Here is an 18,214-nt window from a genome sequence, read left to right as displayed (position 1 = left end):
TATCAGCTATATTTTCGATAAAATTCTAAATTCTAAATAAAATAAAAACAACTTGCTAACAGTTATCTCTTCCCTATAAAAAGTTATACGCATTCAATGTTGGAACTTGTAAAAAGTGCCGTATTTCTTACATTTTTTCCCAAAAAAGACCATATATTTTTTCTTTTCTAGAAAAAAATTTCTTCGGGACTATATAGAATTTTTATATGATCCGGAAAGATAACTTAATGCAAAAGCGTGTAAAGAAAAATTTGGCTCACTTAAGCGGACATACCACCCCCCAGCCGTATCCAAACTTGGACAATTTAAAAAAAATAAAATTCGGTTTGAGTAAAAAATTCTAAAAAGCCAAAGCACCGATCCACGAAAAAGATCCATATTTGTATAACCCCATATGTTTCTTAAATACCTACTAAGTATTTTTACTATCATACGGTAAATAAGGTCACAGTAGGCACTTTTCTAAAAAAAACTCAGTTTTTGGAACACATTTTCCCCGTTTTAGGAATTTCGGACGATCCAAGCTTAGAATATTCAACGCATATTTAAAGTCTACTCTGTTGTACGGAAGTGAAACTTGATTAGTATCGGACGCCATCACGCAAAAACTACTGGTATTCTTCAACAAGTGCCTCAGAATCATATGCAGAATACTCTGACGTAACAATATCAGCAGCACAGATCTCTGGAACCTTGCCAACGAGGAACCCACCCTAATACAAATAAAACTTAGGAAATGGAGGTGGATCAGCCATACTATCAGAAAGAAAGGCTCAAAAAGCCGTGGTCGGCCAAAGAATACTCCAAGACTTCGGACAGTTCAATCTTACATGGGAAGACGCGAAAATAACTGCAGCAAATCGTGTAAGATTTGTGGAAGTGGAAGCCATATGCTCCGAAGGGGGGGGGGGTCATACAAACTTTGATGTTGCTCTTAAATTTTAAATTCGCTTTGGTTTTGTCTTCTATTGCGGTTCAAAGTTCAAATTTTATTAAGAGTATTCCAATAGAGATTTCCGAACCTTGACAGTTGATAGCGGCCATATTGTTAAAGATACATTTATCAAATTGGCAGTCATTTATTCAGTTTTTTTCCAAATCACCATTTTTAAATTTGTTTTATCAAAATGTGTGTTTCTTCGCTTCGCCCATTTTATAGAAAGCTCCATTTCTGGCTGAATTGGTACGGCAACAAAGAAAATTGTCAAATTTGGCACCAATCCAGAGATCCAAGAGCGTCCAATGCATCCCGAAGAACTCATTGTTTGAGCTGGGCTGGCGGCGTCATCGGTCATATTTCCTTGCGTACGATGTTGGCCAGGACATCAACGTCACCGGCGAAAGATATAGGTCGAAGATTACCAACTTCTTTTGACGTGAATTTCAACAGAACGGCGCTACGAGCCAAACACATAGGGCATTCTGCACGAGCCATGTGAGGGCATGGTCATCTCACTTTGAGGTGATATGAGCTGGACATCGAAATCGTGCGACCCGTTATCCTTTTTTTTATGGGATTTTCTTAAGTCGCTGGTCTATGCGAATAAATCACAAACATCAAAGCTAACATAACCCATCAAATTCAGTCTAATTTATGTGCTAGAGTCATTGAAAATTCTACATTTCGGAAAGCCGCGGTGGACATTTGGACGATGTTGTATTCCCTATATAATGAAATCAATAGGCCTTTCCAAAGAATCAAACATTTCCAAGATATCCCATACACACTTTGTTTGATGATATACCCTTTATTTTCATATGAATGCCTTAAAAAGCATCATAAAATTTACAAAAATAATCCACTAACTAACTTTTCCATAAATAACCACTCTTCACTTACCAACTTGCTTACCTTTCGAATAGCAACAAAACTACATACATACCTACTCTTACCTTCTAAATTTAAGTTAAACAAAATTAATTGCTTCATTTAGCCAGTCGGAAGACAAACACAAAGTTAAACTAAATATTTGAAATATTTATTTAATAGAATGTGAAGTAAATAACTCTAAGCGAACTTGTCGTACATTCTTGCATACATATACTAGAATATACTAAATATACTATATTTCTAACAGACTTTATAATAGAGATAAATTTTGATTGTCCTATTTACACTTGCAACTAAATAACAGACATTTTAGTTGGCGACCATTTTGTGCTCTGTGTCGGTTGCTTTATTTGTTTGTTTAACAACTTCTCAACTTAATTTGTTGAGGAGTTTTTCCTGGCGCTTAATCAAAATATAGTCTGTCCTTTTTCTCTACAACTGCTATAATTTTGGTTGTTTTTTTTTTCTTTTTCGTTCATCGTCAACAGGAAATATTTTATAAATCATTGCTCTTAGCAGGAAAATATACGAGAAAGAAAAAAGTACATGAAAAAATATATAGAGAGAGAGCAAAATTCATCAGTTTATCACACTTGATATCATCACATTTTCCCACACATACTAGCTGCTACAAAATTTGTCGCTTAAAGCATTTAACATGCCACAAACCAATGGGGCAAAACAAAATGCTAAAGATAAAAAACAACACAACACATAAACGCGACACAGAAAAACAAACTCTTAAATACCCCCTGCCACAGTATAGTGACAGTTTAAAAGAGGCTGGAAAAAAGATGGTTTAAAAATCACAATTTCATCTCAACTCTCGACGTATACAGACGAAAATGTCAATATTGTGTTAAGGTTTTTGGGTGGGGAACTGCGGTCAGCCTAACTAGTGCATAAATATAACTTATAACGACAAAACATATTGGGTGCACAGAGAGAGCAATCGAAGCAAATAGTAATCAGACGGGACAAGGTCTTGAAATAAAAGTCCCTAGAAATCGCGGGATAAATTTATAAAATCTCGAATCTCGGGATTTGTAAAATCAAGTTCCATTTGGCATATATCTCCGGTAATCTGTTTTCTCTGTGTAGGATTCCAGCTGTTGATCTCTTTCGAGTACATCCAATATAAAATCACTTTATTCAAAAATTAAAAATCCTTGCTCTACTTTAACTGTCCACACTTCTCAAATTGTTTGTACATATTTGAATAATAACTTAAAGGTGTGCATCAGTGTGTTTTTCTTTGGCCTATTGACGCCATTAAACCATATTTGTGCGTGATTTTTATTGAGTAAAGTTTCTGAAGGGACTTTTTCTTTTCGTTTTGACATTTAATATTTATTTAGCTTTATACTGCAAAAAGGTCATTATATGTTTGAGGAGAAAAACCACTTAAAAATTCTTGAGACAAGTTACCATGAAAATCTTTTTAACAATTTTCAAACAAAATACATCGATTGCCTATATTCAAAACCATCTATCTTTGATTTTCACGAAAATTACATTTTGATGGTAAAATGTTCAGTAAAACAGCCCTCATATATCGAGCCCTTAGCGCCAAATTATCGTAAGCGACAAAACACAAATTTTATAGGAGAAGGTTTTTTCGATTATTTTGAAATTTATACATAGAATTAAATAATTTCATTCAAGCTATTTGTATATTTTTCAAAAATATTTATAACTTTTGACAATTAAAAACTCATGGAATACTTTATTAAAAAATATGACAAAAAATGTGTTTTTATTGAATTTTTGCATAGATACATATTTTTCGAATTGAAATAAAATTGTTATTTATGAATAGTTTTTAATGAAATTTCACAGTTATGTAAAATTTTCTATTCAAAATGTAAAAATAAAAACGAATTTTGATATTTATTGACAGCAATCCAGCAATTCCCAAAAAAGTGTTGAAAACAAAAAAGGAAATTTTTAGTTTTTTTTTGGCTATAATATCTATACCAGGGTCGGAGTTATCGGAAACCTTTACAAAATAATTAAAAGCATATTGGGCCATCTAAAATCGGTTACTATATTTTGATATCGAATATGCGATTTGAGAATTTTTGCCCTAAAGTTTAGTTTTACATAAAAAAAATAAGTGTTTTTGAATGGACCTCGTCCCTTCGGTAACAAAAAATTTTTAATTTTTTTTTCATTTAAAATATTTTATGAAAACTTAGCTTTCAGAAAGTATAAATTCCTTATACATCGTCTTAGAAATTTTTTGTGATAACTTAAAAAGAAAAACAGTTCTTTTTTCCCAAAAAAATTTGCGAAAAATCGGCTATTTAAAATTTGTTAAATTGGACTTAGTCATTATTTTTAAACAGTTCTTTTTCTATTTGACACATACATATGTTGTTAGTTTAATGAAGAAAAACTGGAGAAAATCGGAAAATATTTGAATACGCTGTTATCAAAAAACTGAAGTAGGTTGGGTAAAAATATTGAAAACTTAATTTTTAAATGCGAATACCCAAGGTGTCCTACTTTGAGGACCCTTGGTCGCGCCCCTGGTGGGACCATGAGGTCCACATTCAGAACTTAAACTCGACGGCACTTCTTCTTTGCGCATGTTAAATTTCATTCAAACCAATCTAACCATTTAGAAGTTACAGATTTATTTCCTTCTTTTTCTTCTATGCCACTATGTGTCGCTTACGATAAAATTCGTTTACTGTAAAATGTAAACATTGACTTACGATAAAATCTTACCCCCTATAATTTTGAAGTTATTAACAATTTTGATATTCTGAGAACGCCAAAACATCAGTCGGTCCATAAAATTTTAATTTTTGCAATAAAAAAAAAAATTTGAAAATGTCGCTTACGATAAATTGGCGCTAAGGGCTCGATATGGTGAGAATTTTATAACAAACATGTTTTTTTTGTTGCTTTATTTGCATTTTTGTTATTTCTCTATCTTACACAAATAATTTTTCTGAATGCAAAAAATTATTTTTAAATATTTTTATACCCTTCACCTTCGTGAGAAGGGTATATATAAGTTTGTCATTCCGTTTGTAATTTCCACATTTTTCATTTCCGACCCTGTAGTATATATATTCTGGATCCTTACAGATGGCGCAGTCGATTAAGCCATGTCCGTCTGTCTGTTAAAATCAATTTTCTGAAGACCCCAGATCTTCGGGATCCAAATCTTCAATAATTCTATCAGACATGCTTTCGAGAAGTTTGATATTTTAAATCATCAAAATCGGTCCACAAATGGCTGAGATATGAAGAAAAAATCAGGACAACCTCGATTTTTGACCTATATCAGGATTACTAAATCATTAATATAGACAATATGGATATCTAATGATAGATATTTCAAAGACCTTTGCAATGACGTATATAAAACCATAGTAAGTTGGAAATACAATGGGTCAAAAACGGAAAAATATTTTTTAACCCGATTTTTTTTGTCACCAAAAGTTTTTTTTTCGCTTAATATTAAAAAATAAATTAAAAAAACAAAAAAAAATTTTTAAATTTAAAAAAAAAATTAAAAACAATTCGAAAATTTTTTTCCAAAAAAAATAAAAAACTCCAAAAAAAATAAATTTTGTTTACCTAAAAATATTTAAAATTTTTATATTGAAGTATAATTTGGTGAAGGGTATATAAGATTCGGCAGAGCCGAATATTGCTCTCTACTTGTTTTGAAATAATTTCTTGAATCAAACTTCAAAAAAATTTACAAAAGCAAAATAAAAACATTTTTTCTATAATTTTTTGTTTAAAATTGTATTTTTAGAAGCTATCTTAAATAAATCATGTTAAAAACTGGCATATGATATAAATGTAATCTAAATAAATATTTTTTGTGCAAACCCTCTATCTGATCATTTCGTACACATTGAATATTTTTGAAAAGCAAAAAAATGCACAATTTTAAAAACCAATACCGAATTTTAATAACTCAAGTAATAAGCGAAAAAAAACAGTTTTTTGGCTCTCCTGAAAAGTTGTGTTTTTCAAGATAGAGGATTTTGAATATAGATCCTCGACATAATATATTGTTGTTATTTTTCAAGAATATTTATTGGGAGTTAGAGAACAGCAATAACCCTGCGTGATTGTTTCTCAAATATTTACGATTTATAAATGTGTGTCTCAAATAAGTGTGTTCCTTGTGTGTGTGTATCTTTTGTGATGATGAAGCTTAACTTTTTTAATTAATTTAAATATTGTTGAAGAAAATACCTTTAAAGTGCCTTTGGGGAAATTCCGGAACGTTAGTATTAATGAGGGAAGGAAGTTTATTGGTTGCTGTTGCCTTGTTGTTGCTTTTGGCTGATATCATATACGAGATGATTGATTTATGCAAACAATGGCCACGTGTGAATCTTTTTTGCGGTTATACACACATTTGTGTACATGAAATGAAATTCGCACTTGATATTGTGTATCAATATGTACAGTAGGGTGGCCTTTATTTTGAACTTTTTGAATTTACGATGCTCCTAAGCTCTAAAATTTTTTCAGGACTCTATTTTTCGAAAAAATTAAATATTGAAAAAAAAATCCAATTAAAAATTCGTTTTGTCATTAACCCATTATAAAAAATTTCATGCATATTTAAATTCCAAATTTTATATTTTCATTATTTTCGTAAACGATATATAATTTTCTTTTCTCTATTGTAATAAATGGATTGTACCTATCATAGGTTAAGAACGATTTGAAATTTGGAGAATTTCGAAGAACTTTGTTTTGATAACAAATTTGATAAAATTATTTCTTAAAAATACATTTCGTATTCTATTTGATAATCACCCCTATCATGAAAAACATGTGAAATTTATGTTCCCATGAAATATCCATTTCCCTCGAAGGGAAAATTGCTATCGTGATATTCCCCTGAACTTTTCATTCACAATAGTTGATTTTGTTCGTAACAGATGTTTATTGTTTACAAAATTCCATCTAAAAATTTCCCAACATGGGGAATTTTTTCACATGAACAAAGTTTATGAACGAAAAATGGGAAAAGGGAACATATTTCATGTGAAATATTGATTCGTGATAAGGGTGAATATTTATTTTCAGATTGTTTCTTTGGGTTACAAAGTTCTTGATAACTAAAAATTTTATAGAATTACCTAATATGCTTAATATGGTTCCATCGAAGGGGTTCTAGAAATTATTGCAATATCACTGGTTATATGAATGTTATAAGAACATCTGAAGATGTTCTGGTTATAGTCGATATGTATATCTGAATTATTATCTTTTTTACAATTTATTTAGTTTCTTGCAATATTTTAATTTTTTTCAGATATTTTTTTAGTTCACTGAATTTGTCTGTTGTTTAAAGGGTGGTTCTATCTTATTAACCCTTCACCAAAGTATACTTTAAGATAAATATTAAAAACTATATTATTTGTTGAAAAAAATTATGAAAGAAAAAAAATGCAAAAAAAAAATTTTGCTGAAAAATATGTGAAAAAATCAAAGTAGGGTCTTAGTTGGACTATAGCGGATATATTGATGTATCAATCATGTATGTAAGTTATTTAGGGGATTCGGAAAGTTGATTTTAACATAAAGACGACATGGCTATATCGACTCCGATATCTATAGCGATCCAGAATATATATACTTCGCAAATGAAAACTTATATTGTATATATCCTTACAACTCATGGTAAAGGGTATAATTACGTTGCTCTGAGGCGATGAATTGATATCTTAAATTCGTCTGATTACTCTATGCAATAAATGTGAGGGTATCTTCTTCAGCCTAAATGATTAGAAATGTAAGTAAAGTAGTGGACTTTTTTAAATTTCATTTTTTTGGATTCAAGAAATGGATCGGTCTATCTACAATCCTTTTTTCCATTATAAGAGTTATATAAAAATCTTATATACCCTTCACCAAATTATACTTTAAAATACAAATTTTAAATATTTTTAGGAAAAAAAAAATTAATTGTTTTGGGAAAAACTTTAAAATTTGTTTTCGAAATTGTTTTTTTTTATTTTTTCCAAATTTTTTTTTTTAATTTTTTGCCAAAAAAAAGTTGTTTTGGTAAAAAAAATCGTATTAAAATTTTTTTTCCCGTTTTTGACCCATTGTAGGTCCAAATTTCTATAGCTTTGAATTATCTATCATAAGATATTCATATTGTCTATATAAATGACTTAGTAATCCAGTTATAGATCAAAAATCGAGGTTGTCCCGGTTTTTTCCATATATATCATTAATATTTTTCCCGATTTTGACCCATTGTAGGTCTAAATTTCTATAGGTTTGAATTATCTATCATTAGATATTCATATTGTCTATATTAATGACTTAGTAATCCAGATATAGATCAAAAATAGGCCAAAAATCGAGTTTGTCCCGGTTTTTTCCTTATATATCAGTCATTTGTGGGCCGATTTTCTTTCTAGCAGCCGAGCAGGGAGAATTCCCGATATATTGATGTATTAATCATGTTTGTAAGTTATTTGGGGGCTACGGAAAGTTGATTTCAACATACAGACGGACATGGCTATCGACTTCGCTATCTATAACGATCCAGAATATATATACTTTGTGGGGTCGTAAATGAAAAATGTAGAAATTACAAACGGAATGACAAACTTATTTATACTTATGGTGAAGGATATAAAAAAGACAAATATGTATTAAGTGATCAGGGAGAGGTACTATTGAGCCCTATTTTGAGAAGTACATAGTCGTGATTAAAAATAACGAAATCATTATTATTGACCGATATTCATTATAACCCAGTTAACGTCTTATTTATAAGAATTCAATAAGTTCAAATCAAATGCATCAGAAAGTCTTATGTCCATAAAATTTTGGAATTTATTAGACATTTTTAGTGATTTACACTAATTCAAATTTTTTGGTAAGGACTACCGAGTAAAACATCTCTTTAATATAATTTTAATACAATTTACACAAACAATTTAAAATCGTCACATTGAGTTATCACAAAAAAAAAAACAATTTTTTACCTCATAAATGTAGAATTTCATTGAATGTTTTAAAAACTGTTTATGGATTCAAAATTTACGGAAGTTAAGCTCTTAGTTAAGTACCATTTGTTATATTAATATTTAAGCATATTTGTAGGATTTTGTAAGCAATTGTATAAATCTTATTCTTCAGTTTAAAGCCAGCTAATTTAAATTTTCCACAAAAATTTGCCAACAATTTTATTATGAAAAAAATTTAATTTTTTAATGTAAATGAAGTAAATATAAGGCAAGTCTAAAGACAATATTTACTAATTTCATTACTGTTTTAAACTCGGAAACATTTAAGTCTTATGGCGTTTTCTTTTCAAAACGCAAAATGTTGCCATATTTTGTACCATTTATTAAATGTTAACGATGTCAATAGAACGAAGAGCATTGCCATTTATGCAATTTCTTTTATGTAGCTTCTAAATATTCTAAAAATATACTTATTGCTTTCATTTAATCAAAACATACAAAAACAATAACAAGAAAAGCCCTTTGATAAAATTGAAGATAAAAAATGTAGCATATTTTAGGGGTTTTAGGGCAACATTATTTGAAAAGAACACAAAGAAGGGTCAATGGCAGAATAAAGGCATCATTTATGCCAGAAAAGAAAATGACATTAGTGGACTCTTTTACAAATATCTTTTTCAATAAAAAATTCCAAATTAATCGCAAAATTGCCTAGTGAATCCGCAGAAAACTTATAGGTGTGATTTGTAACTTACATATATGAATCAAGCATTTATGGCCAAATTTTATGGAAATATCTAAACAAAATTGACCTGTATTTTGCTCAAATTTTTTACATGGAAGACAGACGGACGGAAGGTCATAGTTAAATCGATTCAGAAAGTGATTCTGGGTGTTACAAACATCAGCTGTCGAGTAGTGTTATTAGTCTATCTACTCGTATTCCCACACAAATTGAATTATTTTTTTTTACATTTTTAAGAATATACTTATAATAGGACCACCCTGTACTTGTTTACTTTACAAATTGAATTATTTTTTTTTACATTTTTAAGAATATACTTATAATAGGACCACCCTGTACTTGTTTACTTTACAAATTGAATTATTTTTTTTTACATTTTTAAGAATATACTTATAATAGGACCACCCTGTACTTGTTTACTTCAGTCTGCTGGTACGTCCATCTTTCTATCTTGTCGGTATGTGTGTTAAAAATGCGTCACAGCTTTTTTTTAATGGCTTGAAGAGAAAAACAGAAAACACCACAGCGTTGGCTGTCATGCGTTTAATACATACTATACTATATATGTACATATATTTTTTGGTCCCACAATATGCTTCAATCGCCGATGCGATCACACTTAATTTAACATTTTCCTTTTTTTTTTGTTTGGTTTGTTAAAGGCGAAAAGTTAAAATGAAATAAACCCAAAATCTACTGTTGGTTGGAAGTGTGTTTGTATTTTTGCTTAATTGTTAAACAAACACACTTTATTTTTTTTCTGTTAATAAACTGAGTGGAAATTTTCTCAATTTAATGTTAAAAAGTTTAAAGGAATTTAATTATGTTAAATGGACAGTATGAAAAATTAAATCCAAAAGTTGAGTTCTTAAAGTTTTTTTTTGGAAATTATTATTAATATTTTTAGTAAAACTAAATTCAGTTTAATGAAAATAAGGACAAAGGAACTGTTTTCCATAAAATTTAGTCCTTGAAATTGAATATTAGTTTTTATGAAATATAAAATTTAAGTTCTATCAAATTTAATATGCCAAAGTTTCATGGAATAATTTGAATTTTTTTATATTAGTTACCATAGTTGTAAACTCTTTTATAGTTGTCATTGGCATTCTTGTGTTTTTTTTTCAAAGTTCCATGTATAATTAAGCAATATTCATCTATTGGTCGCAATTATTTTAATTTTTTTAAGGTGAATTTTGTATGATTTTCGTACAAACAATCATCAATTTCAATATTTACTTTGCAATAACTACATACTAACAAAAACACATCATTACAAAAGAAATATTTATTCATTTTATATAATTTCCTGGAATTAACTGAAATTGAAACCAAACGCTTGCATAACATTTTTGTTTTTATTACAAAAAAAAAACATCAGAAATTCTTCACAAACTGTTTCCACTTAAAACGGAAGCGAAACGAATATTTAAGTATGAAGAAGTGCAATATTTTTGATTGATGGAGTTTTAAAGTGGCATATTTTTGAAATAAATTGAGATATTGGCTTAAAATTTTTTTTGTAGGACCAAAAAAATATAACTCGGAATAAATGTGGATAAAATTTTGATACAAATTTTAGTTTTAGAATCTCAATAAATATGTAATAAAAAATTGATTTATTAACAAAACTCAATGAAATTTTCAACATTTTTTAAAATTGTCATTCTAAATAACAAAATGTAAAAAAAACTTGTCAAAAGGTCAAAGGGAATCCCGCAATTCCTAAAAATTCGAGCAAAAATCCCCAAATTGTTTTACAATTTTGTCCATGGGTTCCACATTTCTTTCTGGTTTGGGAAAATACTTTGGGGATAAATAGGGAACACATCAAGGTTTGTAAAACTGCTTCCCGTTTTTTGATGCCAGCTTTGGGGATTTTAGAACATGTTGCACAAAGGTGAAATTTTGATAAAAAAAAATAGGTCACATTCCGAAGGGCGTAGGTGCGACATACTCGAAAAATAGGACATGTTTTTTATACCAAAATGTTCTTCGTAAAGATACCTTACAGAAAAATATAAAATTGTTATATGTTCTTAAAGAAAGTTTATTTTTAATAAAAAAGAGTCACTTTTTCGCCCAAAAAACAGCAAAAATTAACTATTTTTTGTATACTTAAATTGAAAATCGTTTAGTTTTGGATCCAATATTGATATTGCTCTGAAATATTTTGTATGTTATAAATAATTTAGTTGTCTAATCAATAAAAAAATTCGGTCCAAAAGTTCGACCTATATTTTAAAAAAAAATCGGACCAAGGTATGGCAAAATTTTAAAATTAAAATTTTGAAATGGCTATAACTCGGAAATTATAAGAGATAAATAGCACACGTAAGCATATTTTTTCAAGACCTAGTCGAGAGCAAACATATAAAAATCTTTGAAATCGGATAGGAAACAAAAAAATTGCACGTGTTTAAAAATTTTACATGTCGAAGGTACCCTATTTTGAGCCCCCATAGCGCCGCCCCTGGAACATTTGTAGGACCCATTTTAATAGGTTAAACTGGAATACTCCTTGGCTACGTCCATGTCAAATTTTATCCCGATCGGATGAGGCGTTTAGAAATGCTAGATTTATTTCCAAAAAATTTTGATTCTGCCCCACTGTGCAATGGCCGATACTTTGAATAAATTTGTATTGTGCAAATGTTTCAAAATAAAAGCAAAAAATTTTAAAAAAAATCCCGCATTTTTAAGTCAAAAAGATTTCATTGGTTTTCATTTCAAATATGATTTCGTTGGATTATAATATGATTTTATTGGGTCATAAAATGATTACTTTTTATCATATTATCATCGCTTTGGATCACAATATGTTTACATCAGAACATATTATGATCATATATGACAATGATATAACGACTTTAATTGATCATAATATGATATTTGATGATATCTACTAATAATGATCGTAATATGTATGGACTACAATCATAAATTTGATCGTAATATGTTGCTCTTAGATTATGTTTGCCACAACCATGTTTTTTCTCTGCATCTATTTGAATAACTCATTGATCGTAAGAACTCACAGAAGCCGTTATCAGTAAGAACAGAATATGCTCATGTAAACGATTACTAAATAAACAATTATATATCAGATTATTAATAAGTCATTAATTGATTACTTCTAAGTAATGCCGGAGGTCTATAATAGTCATTGAAAACAATGTTATTCTGTACTTGCAAGACATTACCAAGTTTTTGCTGGGTCAGCTGTATGTCCAAAGTAGCTACAATTTAACTATAATTTCAATTCTAGAGACAAATTGTGAACTATTTTTTCCCGTTCAATCAACATTTTTAATTCACTCCAATTGAAAACACATAAATTAAAACAACAACAATAACAAAAACAAAAACAACAACATACAAACACATTTAAGCCAATTACCTAAACAAAACTTTGTATGACTTTAAGTTTTCCATAAAATCATTAAAAACTTTTAGTTCGAATAACAGCCGCATCAACAAAACTAGTTATTGACTCAATTTTAATTCAATAGAAAATCCACAAACGAACAATCCACATTTCCTAGCTCTTCCTCACTCTTGTTGCTCACACCTCCTACATGGCTGCACTTCTTGCTTTGAAATATTTTCAATTTCAACCAGCTACAAAATTACCCACTACCACCAAGAGCCACCTCCTCCAGCATGCAGTTGTTAAGTTGAGGCAGCACTGTATAATTTAAGCAATTATACAAAACTACAAGAGCAACAACAACAACAACAACCAAAAAAAACACATAGAATCTTACCGATGTTGTGAGGCAGCATAATTTTCCACCAACTACTTGTACAGCGGAAAAGGAAACGGCAACACAACACTAGAGAGCCAGAGAGAGAGAGTATACATACCATTGCATGCCCCTCTAGCAGTAGTTTTTGGGCAGAAACATTATTTAAAAATAATGAACTACTAAATTGACTCCAACAGCGCGTACTTTATTTGAATTTCATTTTCTAGATTATTTTGGAAAATGTTTTTCATTTTGTTTTTCCTTCACCCCACTTGCAATTTAATTTGAATGTTTCTTTCATATTTGATTTTAATTTAATTCTACATTTTGCTCTTTTTGCTGCGAATTGAAATTCATGTTATTTTTTTTTTCTCTTTTTAATTTACAGCCAAATGGACAATCAGCGTAAAAATCTTTTGGAGGCATTGGTTAAAAAGGGTATTGCCATCGCTAAACTATGTGTGTTGGACAACAATGTCAAAGATCGTTTAGAGGATATTGATAATGTGTACACGGAAATGATTAAATTTGTGGATGCCAGTGATTCCAAGGTAAATTCTACTGTAATTTTGTTTTTCCATTTCTATTTCTATTTAATACATTTTTATTTTTTTTGCTGTTTATAAAAACTTGTGTGGGGGTGTGGGGTTTTGGGTATACATAAGTACTTAGTGTAGGCGTTTGGTCAGTTGTTTTGGTTAGATTTCATGCAACAGCGACCGACCAGAAACCATAACAACAACGAAATAGAAAAAAAACAAACTAATAAAAACATTTAAAAACAAAATTCTAAAGTACCAGAGCATTATAAGCATCCATAATTTAACTGGCACAAAGCACTTAAATGCACAATGCAATGGAAAGGTGAAAAATGTTTATACATAATTATAAAATTATTTTAATTTTATTTATACAAACAAACATTTAAATTGTGTAACTTTTACGGAACCTCCTTTTGCCATATTTTATAGTTAAATCTATCTTATTTTTTCTAAATATTATGGACCTTATTTTGTAAAACTAAACGACAAAAGTTTGAAAAAATTAAAAAAATGTCCTGTATTTTTCATACAAATTTCTTTCCATCTTTCCAAACATTTATTTTTATAAAAGGGTGCCCTCATATATTAGACGATAGTGGTTACGGTTCGTCTCCCGTCAGAGGCTAAAGGTGACAAGCAAAACGCCTCCCAGTTTGTGTTTGTTTTTAATTCAAAAACAAGTAGGAGAGCTATATTCGGATGTGCCGAATCTTACTATACCCTTCACCAAATTATACTTTAAAATAAAAATTTTAAATATTTTTAGGTAAACAAAATTTATGGTTTTTTTCCAAAGTTGTTTTTTAATTTTTTGGAAATTTTTTTTTTGTTTTTTCATTTTTTTTTAATATTTAGCGAAAAAAAACTTTTGATGAAAAAAAAAATTCGGCTTAAAAAATAATTTTTTTTCGATTTTGACCCATTGTAGGTCCAATTTACTATGGTCTTATATATGTAGATCATTGCAAAGGTCTTTGAAATATCTATCATTAGATATCCATATTGCCTATAATAATGGCTTAGTAATCCAGATATAGGTAAAAAAAATAGGTCAAAAATCGAGGTTGTCCTGGTTTTTTCCTTATATCTCAGCCATTTGTGGACCGGTTTTCTTAGCAATCGTGTATGTTAGTTATTTGGGGGCTTCGGAAAGTTGATTACAACAGACAGACGGACAGACATGGCTTAATCGACTCCGCTATCTATAAGGATCCAGAATATATATATTTTATAGGGTCGGAAATTACAAACGGAATGACAAACTTATATATACCCAACTCAAATCTTAACACCCATAAATGTTAATAAAAATTAAACCACTAAACTTACAGTTTTACAGTTTTTATGAATGGAAGCAACCTCTTTTGCAAACATTCCTTGATGTAAATTTCGGTATTTATTACGGTATTCATTCAACTAATGATCGTTCGATTAATCGAATAATTTCTTACGAATAATTATTCGAACAATTTAAAAATGACCATTTTCGAATAACGAATAATTCGAACAATTTTATGTAGAATAATCGAATAAAACGAATAAATAAATTTTTATAATTTCAAATTTAAATAAGTAATAATGACTCACAAATATTGTATTGTTTCTGAAATTCGACAAATAACTAAAGACAAAGTGACTTTCGATCACTGTAGATGAGTGTTCCGATAGCTCCTTCTATAAATATATAAATATTACTGCAAGAAGTTACAATTCTAAAAATAAATCTTTCTAAATTTTTAACATAGGACTTGAACCAATGAAAATAAAAGGTACGAAATAAAATATTTGTTATTTAGCTAGCGAAATATTAGAATAATCGGAATTAATAATCAACATATTAACTTAGATTAAAGTGGAGTTGAAAGTGATGGAGAATGTGATTTTCAAACGGTCGTCGAAAGATATAATGAGGATGACATTATTAATGATTACATTGAAATAGATGAAAGCCATGACCTTAAAATATATTTAGGTGATGTTATTAACCGCGTACGTATGTATGTGTTGGAAAATATTTAATAAGTCGAATAATAAACACAAATATTGCAAACTAACGTTTTGTTGCAAGAAAAGCATGGAGTTCGTCTTATACATGATTTTGAACATCGTTGAACAAATTTGTCTAACATGGTAATAAACTTTTTGTGTATTTGTAAATGCGTCAATCATGCATGCACTGCCTGACTTCAAATTAGCCACTTTCACTGACAATGATATCCAACTTTGGACAGATTCCCTTAATTGTGTAATTCCCTAAGTCCACTTGATTAAGCAAAGATTCGGCAACGTTTTAGAAATAGTGAATAATTAATTTACTAAAGAATTAGTTACTAAATTTAAAACCCGAATTAATGAACGACATAAAAAAGTTCTCAATACGTTTATATTGTATTTGAATTTAGGATCATGTCCAACTAGCTCAAATTTTTTAAAGCATAGCTCCAAAACGGAAACCAATGGGTTTGCTAGTCAATTGTTTTGTAGATTGTTCGGGTGTTAATCTGATCAGAATATTTCTGTTGAAAATTTAATAATGGACTTTCTTTTTGAATGTTTTTTTAACATTATCAATACTTGAATTGTTAACTTCAACGTTATTTTTGTTTTTCTTTAACAATAAAATATTAAAAAACCGTCATCAAAACTTCATTCTTTACTCTTTTAAAACAATTTAAATTATTCGAATAGTTCGATTAATTTTAAACGTGTGATCGAATTATTCGAATTATTCAAGAGAAAAATCGAATAATTCGAATACACTAGTATTTATAGAGCCTTTTGTAACAAATATTTGGCTTTTTTGCCACAACTGCGTATTGCTTGCCATACCAAGAACATTTTGGGAAAATTTTCTGCTTTTGGGTCCTAAACTTTTTTACAACATTCCCTCGAGCATCAGCACCTTAAAAATATTGACCCGGAAGCTGCTAAAAATTTTGCAGAACATACGTTTCGTCAGCCATTATGCAGCAGGTATATTTTTTTTATAAAATTTGACTTCAATTTCCCTGCTCTGCCTTTGGCCTCTAAATTTTTAGCAGAGTTCCTGTCAGGAACTATTTATTGGCTTTAGAAACGCCATGTGGACCATTTATACAAGCTCTCCGGATACTTTCTGTTTAATAACATTGGAGTCAGTTTGACGGCAGACCTTTGTTTGGTCAACTTTTTGTTGAAAATATTTAATAACTTTAGCATTATATTCATCTGATTAAAAAGAGTGACGAGAAAACTCTTTTTAATCAGATGAACATAATTGAAATTAAACATAATAACTGATATACTTTTCAAAGGTAACTTGATACAAAAAATAATCAAATAATACTTGCGTTAAAAGTTTAGTAAGAGTTTAAGGTTTGTGTTAAGTTTTTTTCTTTCTCACTCCTTATAAAACTTTAAAAAAATACCAGGCAAAAACTTTCATTGTCAAGTAATGAGTTAAAATAATACAATCCCAAAAGAAAATATCGGGAATTTTCGCGATTAACAAATACCGAATTTTTAGTAGCAATCCCCAATAGTTTCGAGATTTTTGATATTTTGAGAACTAGAATTTGACGGAGACAGATTTTTAATTTCAATGTGGGAGCAGCAGACATTTTGCAATCGATTTTCAGAAATCTGTTTTCTGTTCATAAGATATACATAGCTCATATCTTTCAAGCAAAATAAACAATTTTAAAATCAGTTTCAATAGAACAAAATTATGATGTCTTGAATTTGTAACTTTAGGGATACCGTTATTACGCTAAAAAAAATTAAACAAATTGAAAATAGTATTGTATTGGTCATTGTTAGCTTTGACCTTTTCCCATCTTTCTGACAACATATGGATTCCGAGCCAAAAGAACTGTTCATATTTTGAGGCCAAGAACTAATATCGGATACTCTGTTCCAAAGTGAAGCGTATCTCAGAGATAGCGTTCTGCATCGATCGAAACAAAAAGTAGTCGGACGGGGCAAGCGAGTGAGGCAAAACTTCCCAACCACTTCATTCTAAATCAGTTTTAACAGGTATTGGAATATGTGGCCGAGCTTTGCCACGATGGAATATTCGGGTTTCATGTCTGGCCGCATATTCTGCGCGTTTTTCGGTCCATATTCGCTTCAAACGAATCAGTTGCGTTCGGTACAGGTTCTCTCTGATGATCTGGTCAGATTTTAGCAGTTCATAATAAATAGAACATTTTTGCTCCCACCAAATACAGAGAATTATCTTAGCGCCATCAATATTTGACTTTGGTCTCGATTCGGCTGGTTGGCCGGGCTTCTCATACGATTTCCTACATTTCGGGTTATTGTTATGGATCCTCTCTCTCGACTTCAATTCGTATCGTTCAAAATTCCCTGCTTCTGTATAAATCCTGCTGCTC

The 18,214-nt window shown here is 29.8% G+C and overlaps 1 protein-coding gene across 1 annotated transcript in view; it reads left to right on the top strand.

Moving 5' to 3' along the window:
- Positions 1-18,214, top strand: part of TppII (Tripeptidyl-peptidase II) — a 286,875-nt gene that overhangs the window by 262,704 nt on the left and 5,957 nt on the right. Inside the window, exon 16 of the mRNA XM_065513274.1 lies at positions 13,688-13,850. Coding sequence (XP_065369346.1) covers positions 13,688-13,850 — 163 coding nt within the window. The remainder of the gene's footprint in view (positions 1-13,687; positions 13,851-18,214) is intronic.

Source organism: Calliphora vicina, chromosome 5 (assembly GCF_958450345.1).
Source record: "Calliphora vicina chromosome 5, idCalVici1.1, whole genome shotgun sequence".
Classification (NCBI taxonomy): domain Eukaryota; kingdom Metazoa; phylum Arthropoda; class Insecta; order Diptera; family Calliphoridae; genus Calliphora; species Calliphora vicina.
Note: the sequence above shows the minus strand (reverse complement) of the source record. Positions and strands in the feature narration are given on the sequence as shown.